At 37.6% G+C, this 22,884-nt stretch overlaps 1 protein-coding gene across 3 annotated transcripts in view; it reads left to right on the top strand.

The window, feature by feature from the left end:
* pik3r6 (phosphoinositide-3-kinase regulatory subunit 6) overlaps positions 1-20,236 on the top strand; it is a 30,046-nt gene extending 9,810 nt beyond the window's left edge. Inside the window, exons 1-21 of one of the 3 annotated variants that reach the window (XM_030137084.1) lie at positions 236-422; positions 1,403-1,480; positions 1,692-1,796; positions 2,260-2,351; positions 2,773-2,841; positions 5,339-5,471; positions 6,120-6,189; positions 6,318-6,516; positions 7,105-7,252; positions 8,165-8,251; positions 10,248-10,488; positions 10,680-10,970; positions 12,669-12,768; positions 14,657-14,779; positions 15,923-16,024; positions 16,159-16,261; positions 16,350-16,411; positions 17,613-17,703; positions 17,813-17,874; positions 17,968-18,074; positions 18,690-20,236. In XM_030137084.1, the coding sequence (XP_029992944.1) occupies positions 1,423-1,480; positions 1,692-1,796; positions 2,260-2,351; positions 2,773-2,841; positions 5,339-5,471; positions 6,120-6,189; positions 6,318-6,516; positions 7,105-7,252; positions 8,165-8,251; positions 10,248-10,488; positions 10,680-10,970; positions 12,669-12,768; positions 14,657-14,779; positions 15,923-16,024; positions 16,159-16,261; positions 16,350-16,411; positions 17,613-17,703; positions 17,813-17,874; positions 17,968-18,074; positions 18,690-18,846 (2,400 nt within the window). In that variant the 5' untranslated portion in view covers positions 236-422; positions 1,403-1,422 and the 3' untranslated portion in view covers positions 18,847-20,236. Of the gene's footprint in view, positions 1-235; positions 423-1,402; positions 1,481-1,691; positions 1,797-2,259; positions 2,352-2,772; positions 2,842-5,338; positions 5,472-6,119; positions 6,190-6,317; positions 6,517-7,104; positions 7,253-8,164; positions 8,252-10,247; positions 10,489-10,679; positions 10,971-12,668; positions 12,769-14,656; positions 14,780-15,916; positions 16,025-16,158; positions 16,262-16,349; positions 16,412-17,612; positions 17,704-17,812; positions 17,875-17,967; positions 18,075-18,689 lie in introns of those variants that run through there. The other 2 variants (XM_030137069.1, XM_030137076.1) reach the window with 2 other exon arrangements.
* The last annotated feature ends 2,648 nt before the right edge of the window (positions 20,237-22,884 follow it).

Genomic DNA, 22,884 nt, shown 5'->3' with positions numbered 1-22,884 from the left:
GAGCACAAAGCCACAAGTAAAAGTTAGAAAAGCATGTTATGAGTGGCAAGTTCAGAATCAAAGTCAGGTACATTCCGCTTTAAGACAAATAAACAACACTCAAACAACTCATGATTCTTTGTCACACCCTGATCTCTGCACACAAAACTGTTCCCCTGTCCTTTTTATTCACCTCCCCTCTGACGCCGCTAACGCACTGTCAGTAATTATTCCCTGTCACTAAGTAACTCAAACTCCATCAGAGGAGGAAATACAATCATGAATCGCCATTCACAGTTGCTCGTGGCTCTCTCAGTCACTCCCCGTCTTGCTCTTGCTCTTGCTCTTGCTCTGTATCACACACTTGTTACTTTTGGTACAGAGGCGTCAGTGCGTGGATGTGAAAGACATGCAGGAGTGTTAGCTTTGTTACTGTACAGAACGTAAGTGTCATTCTTTCTCTACTTTACTGGTTACCTGTTGTAGTTTGGCTCTTCTTGTACACTGATTAAAAGGGTTTCATAATCTCATGGTTGTTTTTGGACACTGGTTTGATTAAGCTTGTTGCTAAGGTGATTTTGTCAAGAAAAAACATGTAGTTTCAGATTGTTTTGTACTATTTGTGTTCTCTGGAGTTCCTGCAGTTTGAGTTTGTGGTATCTTTTACGCAGTAGTGCACTATGTTAGCCTTTATAAGCCCTCTTTCATATGTTTTTTTATCAAGGTATGAAAATCTCGTACCTCTGTATTTGCAAGAAACAGTCCATCTATGCGAAGTAATGCCAAAGGAAGCTCAGTTTCCTGTGGCATTTATTTACTTACTAGTGTTTCTTGCTGTTTCAACTGTCACATTTCATAAAATATTGGAATTGTTAATTTCATCATAACAGATCTGAAAGGGCTTTACATTAAGGATGTTTATCAGGTGTTTTGTCGCTGGCTTTGTATGTTGCACATGTGGGAGAAATGACTCAAAACAGAAGTGAGGCACTTAGCATGAGGCCACTACATTTTTGGTTGCCTCTTAGTCATCGGCCTACATCTGAAGGTGTGTGTGGTCGTATGTAGATCCATATGTGTATAGACATTCAACCCTAAACATTTACTTACTTCTGCAACAAAACCACTGAAGACTAAAAGTCAACTAGAGGCATTGTCTTTCACACATAGCCATTAAAGGAAAAGGTTGTCCGTGTGTAAGGTTCACGTAAGTAGAGAAAACATTAGCGTCTACTTGTAACCACAGTAAGGAGTGTTAAATAGAACAGAGTGACACATCTATAATTTTACACTGACCCATCAGCCCAAAGCTCATCACTTTCCCGCATTTGCCTTTAGCTGTGGTGCAAGTCATACAGATAGTAGCGCTGACCACTTACTAAATATTTCACCCTTTAATGGTTCTTGTTATTTTCATTGATAGGCTCACAATGCACGTGAGACATGACCAACAAGGCGCCCTGGGATAACTCAAGCAGTCTGTGCAGCATGGAGTTAACAGGTACCCACACAACACTGTACTTCATGATATCAAATTATGTTCTGCAGCCCATTAACTGCCCCCTTTGGACACACTCAGTTACAGTTATACTTAGTCGCTTTCTGGTTTTCCACTTTATGTCTGTTAAATGCATCTTGGTATTTCAGAGATGGACTTTGTAATTTCAAAATACAATGTGATACTTAAGCAACACTTGTTTATCTGTTATCAGCCGGCTGCTCTCCCACAGTTCCCGAGCCTGAGCTGTACCGCAGCATCCAGGCTGTACTGCCCAAGGAAACAGACAACCGAGAGACGCCTGACTGTTACAACAAAGGTACAATATGATCTGTTTCAGCATTTAGATAGGACTTTTCTTCACACTGTCTTCTTGTCAACATGTTGTTTATATCTACTGTTTCACATAGCATAAAATCTAACAACCTGATTTTTCTGATAATGTCACCGAGGCGTAACTTGTCGTCATGGCCTGCCTGTCTTCTTCTGTTGTTGTTCTATATCCAAACCTTTTCTGTCTCATAAACTTTTCCATGCTGAATAGGTATTTAATAACACTAGCCTGTGAATGTTGATCAGACAGTGACATGTTTAGCTGTGTCAGCACTATGAGGCCCGTTCTGTTGTTAGTCACTGGCATATTTTGGATTAGCACACTTAGGGAAAAATGTGACACATTTACCAAGTTTCTGTTCAGTGCCATGGAAATACTGCTTGTGTCAATGGTTCTCTGTGTGTGTGTGTGTGTATGTGTGTGTGTGTGTGTGTGTGTGTGTGTGTAGGCATGCTGAGATGGACGCTTCATAAGAAGGTTCGAAACAATCCTGCCAACAGCTTATCTCTAGTGTGGGTGCTGATAAAGGAGTTAGAGAAGGTAATGAATTACAGGAACTAAATACATGTATTTTGGTGTCAAACTTTCATTTTTTATTTACTTGACAGGTAAAAATGTTGTTGCTTGTTCATACAATCAGCAGAGATTCACAGAAGTTAGGGTTTTACTTAATACTTCAAACAGTAATAAATATTGCATTGATAAAAATTGTGTATGTATATGATTGTATATGTGGATGTGTATATATGTATGCTTCTTTTCACTGCTTTTCAAATAGGACTCTTTTTCTTTTTTTGTGTGTATTATTATTTTTTGCTTCCTTGAATTTTCATTTCTAATGCAAAGAAGTCAATTAGTAGCAATCAGGAAGCTTGTACCATTTCCGTATTTGAAGTAAAAAAAAAAAATAAATAAATAAATAAATAAATCTGTTCATTCATGAAGTGTGTTTGCTCTGCAGGCTGAAAGATGGGACAGCCGCAGATACATCATCCCTCTACTCCACACACTCATGTATGCCATTGTGCAGGTACAGTGATCCTTATTGTTGCTTCGTAGCTGTATTTTAATGTTGTGTCTCACTTTATTACACTGTTAAATGAATGTCATTTCAGAGACGTATCTGGTATATTCAGTCTTTATGGGCTGTGTCATGTCTTGCACTACTGATTAAATATGGTCACTCTGGTTTTGTGTTACTGCTACCAAAGAGGTTATGCATTTGTTTGACTGCCTTTCAGCTGGATTACACAAAAACACATTTTTCTGAAACTTGAGGAAGGGTAAAGCCATGGACTAAGACAAACATATTTAAAACTGGAGCAGATCCATAAAATAATGAGGATGGTGGAATATTTTTAGCCTTTTCTGATAATTACAAGACTGTGTCTGCACTACAGAGAGGGCTATTGATGACATGGCCACGCATTTTGTCTACTTATTACCTCCACCAAGGAGGTTGTGTTTTTGCCGGCGTTGGTTTGTCTGTCTGTCTGTCTGTCTGTCCATGTGCAAGATAACTCAAAAAGTTATGGACGGATTTGGATGAAAATTCCTGGAAATGTTGATACTGGCACAAGGAACAAATGATTAAATTTTGGTGGTGATCGTGGGGGGGGGGGCGGCATGGGGGCATGGGGGGCCATTGATCTGCCTTGGCGGAGGTCTGCACTGTCTTTTCAAGAAAAGCACCTCCGCCAAGGCAGATCAGTGGGCCCCCGTGGCCCCCCCACCCCCGATCACCACCAAAATTTAATCATTTGTTCCTTGTGCCAGTATCAACATTTCCTGAAATTTTCTTCCAAATCCGTTCATAACTTTATGAGTTATCTTGCACACAAACAGACAGACAAACCAACGCCAACAAAAACATAACCTCCTTGGCGGAGGTAACAAACCAAACCAAAAACACTAACCCTTGCCTCCCCTTCGGGGGGCAGGGTAATAAATCTAAATCTCTATAAGAGTGTGTGGCTGTCCATTGGCTGGCCCCTATTACAGATCTCAGGAACAGTCTGACAGAATATTGCAAAAAATTCACAAAACTAGAAGCACTCGGAGAGCGCAGACCTCCGCCAAGGCTGATCAGTGGCCCCCCCCGTGGGCCCCCCCACCCCCGATCACCACCAAAATTTAATCATTTCTTCCTTATCCCATTTCCAACAAACCCTGAAAATTTCATCTAAATCTGTTCATAACTTTTTGAGTTATGTTGCACACTAACGGACAGACAAACAAACAGACAGACAAACAAACAAACAAACCCTGGCAAAAACATAACCTCCTTGGCGGACATAAATATAATGATTAAATTTTGGTGGTGATCAGGGGGGACGGACTAATCTGCCTTGGCGGAGGTCTATGCTCTTTAAGTCCATTTCTAGTTTTTTTCAATGTTATGGAGAATTCACAACATTAATCATTGTTTTCCTTGTTCAAGCACACTGTGTGTATATCTATGCCTTTCCCCTCCACCAAGTTTTACGGAAATAGGTACAGTATTTTTTAGTCCTCAATTACTGGTTTATACGGAGTGACCTGATTTAGATTTGGATGTGTTTTTGTAATGTTCAGAGTGCACTTAGTATGAAACAGGAAATGTGATTTTATTCCAGGAACAAATGTGCACAAGGAAATGAAAAACTGAAAATATGTTACTTACTTGTGTTATGCCATGTTATGTTATTACCTCCGCCAAGGAGGTTATGTTTTTGCCAGGGTTTGTTTGTTTGTCTGTCTGTCTGTTGGTCTGTCCGTTAGTGTGCAACATAACTCAAAAAGTTATGGACAGATTTTGATGAAATTTTCAGGGTTTGTTGGAAATGGGATAAGGAAGAAATGATTAAATTTTGGTGGTGATCGGGGGTGGGGGGTCCCACGGGGGGGGGGGGGCAGACCACAAAATTTCATCAAAATCTGTCCATAACTTTTTGAGTTATGTTGCACACTAACGGACAGACAAACAGACAGACAGACAAACAAACAAACAAACCCTGGCAAAAACATAACCTCCTTGGCGTGGGGGGGCCCACGGGGGGGGCCACTGATCAGCCTTGGTGGAGGTCTGCGCTCTCCGAGTGCTTCTAGTATTATTATTTAACCTCAGGTGGGGGTATAATAATGTAATATAGATATAATATGGATATACCAGGAATTCCTTCCATCCATCTGTCCGACCATCTGAGATTTTTGTTCAACCAATTTCTCAGACACTATTCACCCACTTCTTTTCAAACTGGACACAGATGTTCTTTAGTACTAGGAGAGGTGCGGGGCACAGTTTGTTGGCTGAATTTTAATTTTTTGATTTTTTTTTTTTTTTTGCACATTTTTGATTTCAGCAAATTTAAGCTCTTCTTATTTTTTCCCCGTGTATTACTTTGTAAACAAGAGTAATGTGGCAATTCCTTTTCACTAATACTACCAGTTAGATATAAAATATTCCTTTCCTTTTTTGAATTAATGACTTGTGGCATGTGGGTATGTGTTTGCATGTTTTTATGAATGTGTGTTTGATAATATTCCAGACGGCCTACATTCCAGATGAGCTGTACAAGCGGGTGTATGACTTTTCTAAAAGACTCCTTACTTACCCTCATCCATACTGCACTGTTGGCCTCAGCTACACAAGACAGATAAAAGTTGAACGCTCCATTCCAGGTATTACTGACCCACAGTTTTATTACTCATTAGAAATGCTAAAGAAGAGTCTCAGAACTGCTTTATATTTCAGAACAATTGGTGTCAGGAGCTTCAGCTGCTGAGTCAGTGTCACTTTGAACCAAGCCAGAATTTAAAACCTGCACCTGCTTTCCTTTGCTCTTTTAATTATTTATTTCCCTTTCACCTCACACATTAAATAAAAATCTTTCTATCTTGCATTAAAAACAATGAGGAAATGTTTTTTTTATTTTGGTGTTTTCTCGTTATGACACGCCCCACTGCATATCTGTCTTGATGACAGTGATGTGATCCTTTGATTGTGTAACTATATACTGTCATTCACCACTAATAATCACCCCTATGACATTCTATCCAAATAGTAATGATCTCTTACTCATGTAAGAGAAGGAAGAATGGGGACACTTAAAGTAATGACTTAAGATTAACTTTAAAAACATTATTAAGTTAATAGATGTAAAAGACCAAGAGCTTGAATGGCACCAACTGTCACCACCCTAAAGTAATACACTGTTTTGGTGGCTTAATGAAAGAGTATTTTTTTATTTAATGAGAATGTGTCAAGTAGTCTGAGTATAAATATGCCACTGCTTATTTTCGTTAATGAGAATACAATTTGATCCAAAGGTCTCATGTACCAGAGGATGGTAGTAGCAGAGCAGAGACTGAAAAATGAGCACTATCCCTTTCAGGAAAGGTATGTCATAAACAAATATCTCTCTTCGCACAATAACACCCTCAGAGAATTAAAGATTTACACAGGATTTTGCAGTCAAACTACCTACTGTGGCAATCCCTCAAGTTTTTTGTCTAAATTCCCTGCAGGGTCTTTATATTGGCAGACCCAGCGGTTTTCTCTGGTGCCCTGGGACAGGTTGTGTTTGATGCTGTTGAGGCATCGGCTTCAGCATCAGGTGGATTCCCATCTCCATCAGATCACATGCGCAGTGTCGTTCAACACTCCATACAGGCTGCTTTAGGAGCAGAGCAGTGCCATGGCCTGAAGCTGGCTCAAGCCCTGAAGGTCAGTAGTCCTGCACTGTTACTTGTGTTATTCTGTGGTGTGTTACCATTTCACTGCAGTGTGCAGTACTGTGTTTTTGTCAGACTTGCTGCTGTTTGTTTAGTTCTGCTGATGACAGATTTGCCTTTCTTTTCTCTCTTATTAACTTTTCTTTGCATTGAAAAATGTGAATATTTTCTGCATGTTAAAGTTAAAAGCCAGCAGTTGTTTACAGCAGCTTCTTGAAAACACAACCTGCTCTTTTTGGTGGTGGTGATGGTGGTGGTGGTGGTGGTGGGGGTTTGAGCTTAGAATCATTTTGTGTTAAATTTACTCCAATTTGTTTCATGGCATCGTATAAACACTTGAAAATAAAATATCTACGTGTCATTGGGTACATCCTCAATGAAGGCTCGTTGTCTGAGGTGCTAGGTGGAAGTGTCTCCTGGCACAGATCCTAAAGTAACACCTCAGCAGGACACACACGAGGGCAGACGTACACACACTAGTGACCCTTCACCTTTTTGCTATTAATATGTAGCCTGTGTGTGTTTATCTTCCTGTGTGTATGTCTGTGCACCCACATGTGTTTGTGTGTTTTTTGGACAGGACATGGGCCAAGACGTTGAGCCGTACTTTCAGGAAGTGTTGGCGACTTTAGAGCAGAGCATGGAGGGAGGCAGCAAAGGAGAGGGGGGAATGCTAAGAAGTCGCCTTCAGCAGCTGTACAGTGAGATTGTCACTGATAAATTTGTAGGTAAGGAAGTATAACAAAGTGTTCTGAATCACTATGTCTTGGAGACTGAATTGTTTTGTCTGGGGAATAAACTGAGTGCTTAAACCAGCAAACAACAGCAACAACAGTCACATCTGATGATGTAACACAGAGTGCAACATCTATAAATGTTAGTATTCATACTTAATAATCTTAGTATAGACAAAAGGTAGTCTAACAGCATAACATTATCTGCTGTAAATGGGTGGAATATTAAGGTGATTTGCAAATTTCTTGTATTATATTAAATCCAAGGGAAGATTTAAACAAATCTATAGAGATAGTTTTGTACAGGTCCAAAGTAAACAATACTTTTCCTGTCTCTGGAATAATTCCTCTGTCAGATATCTGGTAAGGTACTACATTTTTTTTCTTTTCTGAATAAGGTTTATTCTACAAACAGTGTGTTTGTAGACTAAACCCTTTCAAGAGTAGAGAGCACTATACTTTATATCCATGTAGTGTTGTTCAGTGTGATCTTAAACCACACATGGCTTTTGATAGACATGTTTGTTTCCCCCTACAGGGGCTTGACCTGCCAGCTGTTGTCCAGATCTAAAGTGACATTGCTTCTATCTACAGATTTCCCCCTTAGCCAAACCAGTTGACTCAGTTAATCTTTATTTTTACAATTTTCCGGATATCCATTTCCATAACATCCACTCTCATCCCAGCTATTATCATGGCGGTGGCCCATCTGATAAACTTTTTGTCCCTTTGCCCCAGCTGTGAGACAGAGATGGACAGGAGTATTTACAGGGAGGAAGTTGGGGGTTGCTTTGTTTCTGAGTGTCACTGTGACAGTTTTGGTCTCTTCCTCTCTTTCTTCCTTCATATATATATATATGTGTGTGTGTGTGTGTGTGTGTGTGTGTGTGTGTGTGTTTATTGCAGAGCCATTGTCCTGCGGACCATTGTGTGACTGCCCTCTTCCCAACCCTGAGATGAGCTTCTACATGTGGACAGAGGATCTGGATATCTGTGAGTATCTCTGGACGATGTGGGGGGTCTAAAGGAAGTTGTTAATACAAATTAGCTGAAATGATTTAGGGTGATGGTTGGGTTGTTCATTACATACTGAACTGAATGAATAAGAACTCCATTTTGGATAGAAATGACCTGAAATAAAAAGAAAAAAAAGTGTGCCCTAATTACCAAAAATATACTTAAACATGACCCCTCTTCCATCTTTCATGGCTAATTTTGATGCTTTATAGGAACACTTTTGGTAGTTTAATTGGAACACCACCAGTAGATGCAAAGCTGAACGTACTAAATACATTTTGAGCCTTTTTTTTAATCACAAAGAGAGAAATCCTTTATGAATGCAAGTTAGTCGACAAACAGAAGCTTCATTAAACAATAAGCATATTTTCAGCTTCTGCTTGTGTTAATAACTACCCCAGAAATAGCTGAGACAGAATGTATGGTAATTAGAAAGCACTGCACTGTATGACTCTGTGGATGCATTATTCCTGTAGATCATTGTTTGTCAATCTTTTTTGACCAAACGCCCCCTCACATTAGCCCCTTTTACACAGCACTTCTGTTACGGGAATATTTCACCTTTATTCTGGAATGACGTCTGTGAAAAACAAAATGGTAGGATAATTTGGTCCCACCTTTATCTCTATAAGGCCTCTGGAGATAGTAACAGAGCTGCGATAAAGGTGAAATCATGATTCTGGAACGCTATGTAAAAGAAACACCTCTCGTTCCACAGCCAAGGTGTCGTTTTGATGACATATTTTGTTTGCGAACCCCATGCTGGCGGGATTTAAAAATGAGTGAGGGCCGTGTACGGTAAACAAACATAACAACTTGACCAGAAAGATGTCGAACTGGGGAGACGCCGAGATCCGTGAACTTTTGTCACTTCGGGCAGAGAACTCTATCCATGCTAATATTTGTGAAAGATGAGACGACTCTGGAGAGGTTTGCAACACCGCTATGCTTGGGGTATTTTCGACACATAATCTATACGTCACACTATACGCTGCACTCCGTCACTGCCCCTTTGATTCTGGAACGCAGGTCTGCTTTGTAAAACTCCAGCCTGTCTCACCTCTGTTACTCCTTTGGTTTGGCTGTGGAAATATGTCAGTGGTGGAAAAAAGGTGGGATCACCATCTCACCTTTTTTATGAGATCTTTGTGTAAAAGTGACCATTGGGATGACAGTGACTAATGCCCCCCATTTCTGTATCAGTGCCTTCCTCTCTGCTTTCTCACACCAAACACCTCCCGATATTGTACCAATGCCCCCTGGGGCGCGGCACCGCCCCTGTTGAGAAACACTGTTGTCAATGTTGAACAAATTCAACGTAACAAACTGATTTCAGCTAAACAGATTTGAGTGTAAGTAATTTAATTGTGAAATTAGCCCCATGGTTATACATACATTTAAGGTATGTAGTAAAAAGTCAATCAGAAGTAAATTGTGTGAAAATTCTATACTTTTATGCAATCTTTGAAATTAAAAGAATATGTTTTTTCTTGCAAAATATGAAGAATTATGTTACTTTATGATATTTATCCGTGGATGATACAGATTTCAACCAAACAGGCATATGGGATCACAAGGAATGACCAAATATGTGCCTGGCAGGATTATGAAAAGACTTCAGTAAATACTGTGAATTGTCCCATTAATGTTAAATTAATACGTTTCTGGCATATTGATAAACTGAATCTTCCTATGTTGAAGCGTAGACATTTTCGTGCCCTTTTGATCCAGAACCAAACAGACATACACAGTAGAAAACTTATGTTTGTGGGTGGGTTATGAGGCGTTAAAGCTCACAAGATCTACAGCATCCTTGTACATGTCAGGATTAAAAAGGATGTGTTTTGGTGGCTAATCACAGACGAAGCAGCTGATGTGAGTGTGACAGCAGAAGCACTGTAATTTTTTCTGCATGCTACTTTACTCCATGTGAGTGAGATACATGTAAATATACTGTGTAATCTATTGACAGGGCGAGAACTGGCCAAGTGGTTTCGATCCAGCTCCGTGTCGGATCCATTTTCCCTCTGCCAGGAGCAGGAGGACTTCGAACTGGGGGAGTCGCCCAGTGAGCCGCCCTCTGACAAGACTCGCTTCTCTGTCATGTCCAATGACAGTGGCATTGAAAGAGACCTTCCCCCCTGTGCCGATCCCTCTGCATCCTTGTGTTTAGACGTTCCCACATCATGTACATCATGGGACCAAGGGAAAAGGTAAATCACTTTAATTTTACTTTAACTAAAGTCCCACTAACTTTAGCGCTTCAAAGTAATGCTTTTCACCGGAACTAACTACCACAATTCCAAAATACTGTGTAAAAATAGTCTGAAACAGTGTAATTTATCTGTTTGTTGGATGTATGGCTTTGTCATCGGTTCTTAAAATCACCTAATTTTTCTCCTAGTGAACAAGAATCAGGTAAACTCTCACGACGAGGATGCATCAAGATGAAACCCACAGTAAAGGACAGTATGGTCCTGATGCAGGACACCTTAGAGGACCACGCAAGTCATGGAGGGGGGGGTGGGGGTGGAGGGAGAGGAGGAAGAAGAGGAACCACTCTACAAAGGCGAGCAGGGAACAGCGCGATGCAGAACCCCTTTCCAAAGCAGCAGAGATACTTCACAGCCAGGATAGTTGCCATGGGTGATGACAGAGTACTGGGACGCCTGGCTCAGACCTACTACTTCTTCAGGTGAGGGATTCAAATCACAAAAGGTGTAGTTGCAGATGCACATATGTGTCTCAGAAAATTTGAATGTTGTGGGAAAATTCTTTTTTTCTGTAACTGAGTTCAAATAGTGCTTTCATTTGAATATATTTTGGATTCATTTCACATAAACTGAAATAATTCAAGGCATGCACTCAGTACTTGGTTGAGGTTTCTTTAACACACAGTCAATCACATATCAGTGTGGCGTGGTGTGGAGGGTGTGGAGGCGATGATGGCTTTGATAATGCCCTTCAACTCGTGGGTTGTTGAGTGTGGTGTTTCACATCTTCTTGACAATGTCAAGCTGATTACCAATGGGGTTCAGTCCAGGTGGGTTGGTTTTTCAGTCTTGCAGAGTAATACCATGTTCAAATAAACAGTTCTTAGTGGTTTTGACACTGAGGGCAGGGGCTAAGTTCTGCTGGAAAAGGAAATCAGCACCTGCATAAAGTTTGTCAGCAGAAGGAAGCATGAAGTGGTCTGAAATCTCCTGGTAGATGCTTTGTTGACCTTGGACTCAATAAAACACAGTGGATCAACACCAGCAGATGATACGACACCTCAAATCATCACTGACCTCCCTACTCTATAAAATATACCACTGAGCCGTGGTCCACTTCTTCTTCTCCTTAGTCTCCTTAGGTAAAACTCTTTTGACATTGTTTCTGATTCAGGAGTGGTTTGACACCTAGAACCTGACACTGACCTCTACATTAGTCCATTTCTTGGACTCGTCTGTGCCTGGCGGCTCTTGATGCACTGACTCCAGCCTCAGTTCACTCATGAAGATCCTGGTTCTTCAGTCGGCTTTTTTTAACCATCCTCTCAAGGCCGTGGTCATCCCTGTTGCGTGTACACCTTTTCCTACCACACTTCCTTCCAGTCATCTTTCCATGAATCTGCTTTAATCGAACGTTCCGTGAACAGCGCTTTCAGCAGTGATCATCTGTGTCTTAACGTCCTTGTAGAGGACATCAGTGAGTGTCTTCTGGACAGCTGCCCAGTCAGCAGTCTTCTCTGTGTTGGTTTTAGTGTGAACTGAACTGCACTGAGAGATCCATGGTATTTATCCTGCATAACTAATGGTTTACTCAGCTTCAAAATTAAATATTTTAATATTTTCAGACATGATTTTTTTGAGCTGCTGGCCATAATTATTAAAATTAATATCAAGCATTGTGTGTAATTTTAGTTTATATGTAATAAGTCTGGAATACGTATGATTTCCACTCTCTGAAATACTGTAATAACATTTTTTAAGATGTTTGAGTGAGCGGTAGTTATCTGTATCTGAATCTGAACGAATCTGAATCTGGTATATATTTTTTTGGTCAGATTAATAGGAGGTAAGAAAAGAAAACACAGAGAATTCACGCCACTCTGTTTCATTCATTGTATCTCTAACATTGTACGTTACATGTGGAAAGTACCTTACAACTGCATTTCCTTATTTACAACAGGAAAACTTTGTGCTATTTATGTAAGTTCTAAAAATAAACTGAAGTATTAAAGTCAAACTCACAAATTCTACATTTTTATGTCTGGTTTAGGGAGCATAAGCTGTCTACTTCTACTGCATTTGACATAAGCTGAAATCCAATTCTCAGCACTTCTCAAACTGTTTGGTCAAGCGTGCACACTCGTCAACGCTTCTCATGAATCTCTGGTTTCTCATTTCAGGAAAAGGGAAGCACGGAGGATTTTTCTTACAATGAAAGTCAACCTCCAATTTTATTACATCCCTGTTTGCACAGCTCCAACTCACACCTCTCCTGTCAAGGTAAAGCCGCTTTCTCTTATCAGTGGGAAATCTCCATGCAAAGGCTGTGTGTAATGGCATCAGCATACTTTTAAAGATAACTACCACAAAAATACAGTGAATAATGGTGTGTTTTTCCTGGTCATGAAGTACTGAACACTAACTGCAGCTGAACTTCATCTGTAGATTATTGACAAGATTTGACTGAATCCTTTTTTATATTTTTAATGGTTAAAGAGAGAAGAAACAAATCCAAATCGTAAATGTACATGTGCACTGTTAGGCTCCTTTTTTTTTGGTACTGTGATTATGAATACTACTTTGTGTGTATACATATATGTGTATTTGTACATAGTTTTCTTTGTCTTATTTCCTAGAGGCATGATTGGCTATGTGTACAAGTTTGTTAATATCATTATAATTATCCATTTTTTACTTACTTATTTACTTTATTTATATTACTTTTTTCTGTTTCTTTTTCTTCCTTTCAGTGAGCTTTATTGATAACCTTTTTTCTTAGCAAAAAAAGAGAACAGTGTACTTTGTACCATTGATGTCCTGTGTAGTATCTTACGAGACTGTTCTGAATAAAAATTTGAATTAAAAAAAAAAAAAAAAAGAGAAGAAACAAACTCAAAAACTCAATTTGCGAAACACCTTTTAGAATGTAAAATTATGTCACTTTTAGCTTAAAGGGCTCAAAACTTGAAATCTGCTTCCGCTGTGGCGCAGTTAAATCATTTCATCGCTAACACTTTCTTTCTAAAAATCTCTCTTTTTTAAACTTATATGGGTATAGGTGTCATTAATGAATATATTTTCTATTAATTAGTATACAAAGCCTAAATAAATGCATGGAGAAACCTGACAAATGTGAATGCTTCTAAACAGGTCCACTGCATGGTACAACTGAACATCTAATAATAATGCAACCAGAAGAAATGATATAGCTGGCTTTGAAACACGGCAGTAGTTTCAAACTCAAAGACAACCCAAATGGAAAGTATTTCAGACATAGTGACTGAAGTATGAGGGTGTCATAGGGGTTGACAATATATGGCTGATTGCACATTTGATATAATTCACATGCATTAATGTGATATGTGTGAAATGTAGAGGAGCAGCTCTCCTTCAGACACCTGTGAAAATGAATGCAGAGCTTCACCAGACTGAGTCAGAAAGAGCAGTTCCTTTTGATATTATTGTAGGTTTCTTTACAAACCCGAGCACACGTTTAAGAGTTCAGTGATGCAAAACCATCAGAGTGAGTATGCGAAGATAAACACACATTTTGTTCTGTGTTCTGAGTGTTTCACCTTTTATGAAACATTTCTACCCCGATGAAAGCGATTTCATTCAGGATGACAGTGACCCCATCCAAAGCGTAATCAGGAGTATGAAAATGATGTGAATATCATTCTATGACCTTCACATTCACCAGAATCAACCTAACTGAACAGCTATGGGAAAATTTGAACCAACGTATCAGTACACTAGTATCTTTTGGCAGAATGATGTTCATTCCTCCAGTAAAGTAGATAAATTCATAGTCAATTCTGAGGTGCATTGAAGCTGTTCTGGAGGCATGTTGTACCTCTTTTTTTTTTTTTTTTAATTATTACTATTTGTCACCTGTCTGGGAAGTTTATAGTGTTTTGCACATTCTTTGTTTTGCAGTCATTCACTTTGTTAATTTAAGGCTTAGTGATATTACCATTATCAATATCCCATTAAAATACATTTTTGTAACTAGAAGTAACATTTTTTTTAGAAATCCACTGATATTTGAATTGTTAAAAGTTGCTCTCTTCCATGAAATACACAAACAGCGTATATGTGTTCCAGTTCACACACAAAATGTACCTACTGCACTTTATTCATTTCTGCTTTCGTGTTCCTTTTTTTTTAGGAAATCTTCAGTCAGTTGAAGGGGAGTCCCTGCACTCTCGGTTCTTACTTGAGCATGGTGGATCCATGGTACAACTGTAACATCAAGAATTTAGGATGCACAATTGCCAAACTGGCTGAGATGGTAATTTACAGTTTACTGCAGTTTTCAAGTGAAATGCGTTTCCACAGAAGACTTAAGTCTTAGCTTGTGTTGGAGTGACTGGTGGGAGAGATGTATTCACAATTGCACACATAATTTCTCCTGTGAATACCACATTCTTTTGATTTTGTATAATTAGAATTCGTCTGTATTACTTCGGAGTGTGCAGAGTATTGTGTTTTAGTTTCTCTTGTCAGTACAGTTCAGAGACGCTGTGAAAATGTCATCAAGTTACCGCATCCCATTTAGTCAACGTGGCAGCTGCTCTCTACAAAAGATCACACACAGGAAATTGCATAACATCTTTTGCAAACAAAATTAATACCTCAATTTTACTTAAACCGTAGATTTGGTGTGTTAAACTCTGAGGCATCTTGACAATGTGCTAAAGCTAGAGGCTTAAACCAGAATAACAATGAGATAGGAAACTTTTTAGACAGAAATAGATAAAGTAGATGTAATATCATGTAATAGTATGAAATAACATAATTACAGGCAGTAATTAATTTATTCCTCCGTTTCTTTAGGAGACTTCATTTTTTTAGGGTACATTCAAAAGGACAGTCTATTTCTTCACAAAAATATTTTTCTCTTATCTTTTTGATTCATACAAAATTAAGATTATGTCATTAAATAAAAGAACATCTCTAAGTACTTCTGTTTTCCAATTATTTTTGAAATTAATGCATTTTCAATGGCCCAAGATCCTGCTCAGGTTTGTTTTATGTTTTGTCTTATGGGATGCACAGGAGAAGAAAGAAAGTTAAACACACAAAAACCTTGAAATTTTAGTTTTTTTAGTGTAACATAAAGCGAGTACTTTTCAGTGTAATTTTATAAAAATGGGACTATTTCATTTTGTTAAAAGAAGGAAAATTGTAAAACAAATTGGAGGGTAATGAGCTAATCGAACTGCACAAATCTGATCCGTTTTTCTTTATTCAGAGCAATGAATGGATGTTCAGATGAGGAACACCAGTGTGTTATACTATTGTATTCTGTAACAAGCAGGACACCTTTAAGGGTCTTATTATATGTACTTTGAGCTAAACTAATGTCACTAAATGGTTTGTGGTTACACCAGCGCGCAGGCAGTTTACTTTCTGTTTTGTTCTCTAGCAACAGGTGAACCCAGGAAGGCCAAAAGATCCCTTCATATCTGACGTCATTTCCTACTACGTTCGCACCGGTCAGCAGCCTGTCTACTTCACCATCTACTTTGTAAAGGTAGTGTTATACAGTCAGTGATAAAGGCACAATTTACTCTGCCTGCATTTACCTAAACAGTACTGCACTAAAATACACATTGCACACATTTATACTAAATGTTCACATTTTACCCACTGCTTGTTTCCTAAAAGTTGACCTTCACCAGCTTGACCAAGGATCCTGTAGAAGATGTGTTTCTTACTCATCTAGACCTGGAGTTTCCTGAGTTCAAACAGATCTCAGCATCAGTCAGAGGTATATTGAGTGTATGTGTGGATGTTTTTTTTACCATGTTTGTGTTGATATTTTCATTGTATATAACATATCTGGTATCTAAAAACAGAAAAACAGAGGAGGAGCTCAAGTGAGGTGTGTGGAGCTGTTGTCTCAATAACATACAATAAGGTAAATTGCTTTTTTTTTTTAAGAAACATTATTAGATTACTGTCTTGTGGGTTTTATTATTCACTTTGAAAAAGTTACATGTTGTAATATATGGGGTTCCTGCAGGGTCTGAAAAAGTCTTACAAGTCTTGAATTTACAAATCTGCATTTAATCCCTTAAAAAGTCTTTAAAATGTGTTTCATTTGATATGGTAGGTCTTAAGTTATGTTACCATGATCTTGTTCACCTTATTGTGTTTCAGTGTGACTGTTAAATGTTCAAGCTACAAAGAAAGTAACGTTAGTTGACTCAGTTCCAACCTGACAATTTATATTGAACCAGGAACCAGTTATTGCTAACAAATCCGCCTCTGGTGAGAAATGATCACAGAAGTGAAAAGTAAGCATGAGGAAGTGCAAATTAAATGATGCCTGGTTGGAGAAAAGATCATTCTCGACCTGGATGACACAAGTTTTCCTAAATTCTAGGAGTCACAAAGCTTTTGCCAGTGTGGTCATGAAATAGACTGTGAAATGGGCATTAAATTCTGTTCTAAATAGTCTTAAAAAGTCATGCATTTAACTTGTAGAAACATGTAGGAACCCTGAATATAAGGAGGGTTCCCTGTGGGGTCATAAAAGTCTTGAATTTACAAATCTGCATTTAATGCCTTAAAAAAGTCTTTAAAAGGTATTCAATTTGATATGGTAGGTCTTAACTTAGGTTGCAAACTTGTGACTGTTTTGTCTTTAATTGTGTCTGGGAAATGTCCAAGCTGCAAATACATTAACATTAGTTTACTCCGTTCCAAACCGACAATTTATATTGAAATTAGGAACCAATTATTGGTAACTTTGCAGCCCCTGAGAAATGATCACAGAACATTCAGCCCACTTGGGGCTGTTAGTCACCCAAGAAGGCTGGCTTTGACAACTTTAAGGAACGGCTTGCAAGCGAAAAGTAATCATGGGGAAGTGCAAATTAAATAATGCTTGGTAGGAGAAAAGATCATTCTTGACCTGGTTGACACAAGTTTTCCTAAATTTTAGGAGTCACAAATTTTTGCCAGTATGGACATGAAATAGGCTGTGAAATGGGCATTAAATTCTGTTCTGAGTAGTCTTAAAAAGTCTTAAATTTAACTTGTATAAACCTGTAGGAACCCTGTATAAAGGATAAATACGTATGAATACTTAACCTCTGGCTGGTCTGTGTGTTTAGGTGACGCTAAGTGGCCGTGACGTTGGAAAGGGAATGTCAATCAGGACGTCGGGTGCACAGATCAGTGCTATCCCCTCCAGTGAAGCAGAAGGTTCTGTACTATTTCTTAAATCAGAACCTTCCTCCTGTTTTTTTTTTTTTTTTTATGTTTTACTTGAAGAGTTTTAATGAATCTCATGTCCCCCTGTTTTGTCACATAGATCTGAACTGTTTGACACTGAGTTTTAACGAACCTCCAACAAAAACTAAAAACCATACAGCGGTAAGTCCAGACAATCTGTGCTGTGAACCATCCTTAACGGCTGTATATGTAAAACAGGTTGTGTATTAAAACAAAGAATCCTTTGAATAACAGGAGTCAAAGATTCGGATGAGCGACATTAATATTCGCTCACTGGAAAACCGATCATTCACTGTTACACTGGACAGAGATTGCCGTAGGACCTTCAAAGACGTGCAGAGGTAAGAGAAAATTAAAGTCATTAAATAAAATACAGATGCCGACTCAGTCATAAAATACTGTGAATTTTAAAATGAAACCAACAACTACAGTCACGGAAAAAATTATTAGACCACCCTTGTTTTCTTCAGTTTCTTGTTCATTTTAATGCCTGGTACAACTAAAGGTACATTTGTTTGGACAAATATGATGATAACAACAAAAGCAGCTCATAAGAGTTTTAATTTCAGAGCTGATATCTATCCATTTTCCATGTTTTCTTAATAATAACCAAAATCACTTCAGTTCTTACATCAATATCTATGGCATTGTACTGACAAAAACAGTGCTTTTAGGCATTCCATGTTTCATTTTCTGTCTGTTTTAGTCACATGATGCACACAGGAGGTAGCACTTGACTGCATAACCATTGCTTCTGATGACTTTTGATGGTCTAATATTTTTTTCTGTACAATAAACCTATATAAAACTGCTCTTGTGCTCCATTGCTCTCTTTTTAGCATCTTTTTGTGCTACACCAGTATTTTCTCTTCAGCTTTGTCATTAGTTTGAAGGTGAAAAATCATGAATCCTGACCCTAAACTAACAAATCTACATGAAATATGTTTGTTTTATAGCATTGAAATCTTCCCATGTCTCGATCCTGGTTACTGCGTCCAGAAAACCATGAGGTCCAAATTCAGCTTGGGAGAGGAGAAAGATGCTGGACTCAGCAAGTACATGAGCAAAGGACTTCCCCTACCAATCAACACTTTTGCTGGTATAATCAACTGACCTCTGTCCCACGCGATGGAGTATCCCCTCAGACATACACGGGACCATCCACCCTGGGGTTTTCACACATAATGGAAACAGCGGCTTCTACTGTTTCAACGAGTCTGACACATGAAAAGACAGAAAACTGAGCTGCTCCTGAAACCAACGTGTTTCAGACTGACTGGCACGTACTGTAAAGACTGTAAACTGTAAACAGAAAGATGCTAAATCAAAAGAAACGTGACACCAGCTGATGGATTTACCTGTTTTTTTACTGTAATATGAACAGAGGTTTATGACTTTCTCACAGTATCTGCCGTGCATGACTCTACCACTGTGCATATTTTAAAACAGTCAGCACAGTATATGCAGCTGGTCAGAGCAAGAGCTGATGCACATAGAAATGACAGAACAACAGATACTGGATCAGTGAATGTCACAGAATGTCATATGACTGTGACACAATCAGCACTTTGGTTTGTCGGGTTGAAATGTTTTTTTGTAGCAGTATTTCTACATCATAGATACACTAACTTTTACCCTTAGAATTGCTTCCTTACACACACACACACACACACACCTGGTTTCAGAATCAGTCTGTCAGATATTGAAGATTGTTGAAAGGCTGGTACGATGAGAGCTGACCATTCACTGTCTTCATTTCTCTTTGTGTTACTCAAATGTTTCATATTACTTGCTCTTCCAGGAACAGCCTATTACACAGTATGAAGATTGCAGATGATTGACATTAATCCTGGATTTAGAGATTTGAAAGTTTCTAGAAATACACTATATAAGTAGAGAAGCTAAAGCTATTTCCAGTGTCAGAAATGACTACAGAACACAGTCTGAGATGCATGCACAAGCTGAACTATTGTTGTAGACTGCTGCCTGTCTCTGTAAAGGTATTAGAAACAAGCCAGAGACGAGGCTCTTGTGCAGTTTGCAAGATGAAGATCAAACTTGGGGAAACTTGAAAGTGAAACTTGCACACGTGCCAGTAACTGTCTCAGATTTAACCTGTTAGTTCTGAGGTGTAAAGTTATCATCAGTCCCCCCCCCCCATCTGCTGTGGTGGGTTTCCTGAAACTAATGTGTTCTGAGATGCGTCTAAAATTGCAGGTGTAATTTGCTTGTGTTAGTGGAACGCCATCTGAGCAGCTGCTTGTAAAGCATGTAATATGAAATGACATGTGTCTACTTATGTAATTCTGTTATTAATGTATATATTATGAACATGAATGAATGAATGAAACAAAGTCATGCTACAGTATGATATGTTCTATATGGGTGCTTCTATGAAACTGGTCCCTAAAAACAGGATAGAGGGGCTAAAAATTCACACCAGATGTAGACTGTTATGAAGCAAGTTTGGAAGCACTTTGGGTTATTTAAAAAATAAATATTAACAGAGATAAAAGATAAACTATCTTTCAGATAAAACACATTTTTATATTTTTATACAAAAATCCACATGTAACATGGTAAAAAGGACACGAAATTACGTGCTACTGTTTTTCCAAATATCTTTTTATTCTCTTACAGGTACATTTTGGAAATTGAACTAATTTTGCAAGGCAGAGAGTTTCACAGAAATGGCCTTTGTTGCAAAATTACTCACGATTTATTTGTGTTTAAATGGGCAGGTTCCACATGTAACGCCAGTGGACGCGATTGATTACACACGAAACCTGGAATGAGACTGCCGATTCATGAAAAACCCACATGTTTGGATTAGAAAAATCACTAGGATCAACAAATTTAACACAGTGTCTTTATTTATAGCGGTGTATAACCATGACCATTTCAAACCATGTTTTTAAGATGAAATGCACTGACACCTAGGTAGCTTTTACAGTCCCAGTTTTGGTCCTATTTTTATTAAAAATTCATTTATTTTGGGATGGCTCAGAGCAAGAGTATATTTTTTTTGTATGTATCTGAGGTCATCATTAGGTACATCTCAAGGGGAAATATGTCTAAATTTCTCATTTATTATTGGGTCTAAAAAAGCTGGTAAAGTGCCAGATACCAAAATGAACCCAGTTTCATAGAAGCACTGGATGTGTGATCCAGTTTCTGGTTGGTTGTATGAAAAAGACATTGCATTTTTCAGTGTACGGTTCACAACCACACAGTTACAATATTCATGTTTTTTCAACTCCTAAAGGCATGATTTCAGATGGTAAAGGTCAACACCCTCAGGAAGTGGAAGTGAAGTGTTACAACCTGTGAATACTGAGTAGGTGTGTGTTTGTCTGGTAGGGTGGAATCATGACTGTGAAGTTCATGTCCTGTTTTGCACATTATTCTCATCTTAAGTCATATATAAAGTAGATTCCAATGAATATAATTGTAAGTGGGTAAATAAATGATTTTATTTTGTAATATGATTCAGTGTCTTATAATAAATGTGGCAAACGGACTTCAATGTGATAATAAATAATAATAATAATAATAATAATGATAATAATAATAATAATAATAATAATAATAATAATAATAATAAAAACATTTTATTTGGTGGTACACTGTAAAAAAAAATCTGTAATTTAACAGAATTTTCGCTGTTTATTTAACAGATTTTTCCTGTATTTTTAAGATACAGGAAAATATCAAAGAAATGACAAAAATAGACTGGGATTTTACATGTCAAATGTAAAATAACATGAAAAACTAACTGAATAACCAGAAAATTTCATTTTTTTAGAAGAAATTTTTTCTTCTTTCACAGAAAAATACAGTTAAAGTCCATTTGCAAATGTATCATAATTTCACAAATATTTTCTATTATGAGATTGAACTGTTAATTTAAAGTTTAATACTGTAAAAAAAAAAAAAATAAATAAAATGAGATAAAATTACTGACAGTTAACTGTAAAAAAGTATTTGTTATGTAAGTTTTAACAAGACTTGTTTGTTAATTGACAAATATGTTGTGTAATTACAGGTTTCACAACAAAAATACTGAATAAAGGTATTTTTGTGAATATATAACATGTATAAGCCCTGATAAATTGACAAAATACAGATTTAATCAGTAGATTGTACAACTTAGTCTCATTAAAAATTATATATATATAAATATTTATAGATAATTTGATTGTTTTAATACATGAAAATATTCTTTATTAAACATTAAAAAGTCAAAAAAATATGCAACATCTCATGTAAAGTTAGGGCAAAAAACTGTATTTTAATTATGGAAAATTACCATATTTTTATGAGATTGTTATTTTTCGTCATTTAACAGTATTTTTTTTGGCACCCCTGCTGCCGGAATAATACTATTTTTTTATGTTTTTTTTTTTTTTTTTTACAGCATACCTTTAAAGTCACCTTACAGCCAATAAAAAGACATAAAATAGCATCAAACATAATTAAAACAAAGCATCAACCTGAAAATAAGTGTAGTGCAGTCTGAGTGAGTATGCTGGTTTGAACAGATTTTTTTTTAAAACTTTATTTAGATATCAATTTACAAATATTGTCTAACACACAGATGTCAAACATGCAGCCCGGGGGCCAAATTCAGCCCGCCAAAGGTTCCGTTCTGGCCCTGCGGGATGAAAGTGCAAAAATGAACCTGAACAGTCCAGGTTGTCCAAATCATTTTGGTTTAGGTTCCACATACAGACGAATGTGATCTACAGTAAAAATAACAACACAATAAACCCATAAATAATGACAACTACAAATTTTCTTTGTGAAAAATTATGTGGAAAAAAATTAGTGAAAAAAAATTACATTACACTGAATATATTTACATTTACAAAACTATTCTTTCACAATTAAATGCAAATAAATACATAAAAAAACACAGATGAACAACTCGAAAGTGCAGTTTTAACAATATTCTGCCTTTTACTAAATATTTGGTGCATTTATAGATCCACTGTGATCTGGAGTTGTGTTAATAAGAGACGCAATATTGTTGAAATTGTTCAAATTCTAGTTCGAAATCCAAAATTTTAACAATATTCTGCCTGTTACTAAATGTTTATGTAACATTGTGTGTAATGTACATGTATAATTAATAAGTCAAGGCATAATATT

This window comes from Sphaeramia orbicularis, chromosome 1, assembly GCF_902148855.1.
Source record: "Sphaeramia orbicularis chromosome 1, fSphaOr1.1, whole genome shotgun sequence".
Taxonomy (NCBI): domain Eukaryota; kingdom Metazoa; phylum Chordata; class Actinopteri; order Kurtiformes; family Apogonidae; genus Sphaeramia; species Sphaeramia orbicularis.
Note: the sequence above shows the minus strand (reverse complement) of the source record. Positions and strands in the feature narration are given on the sequence as shown.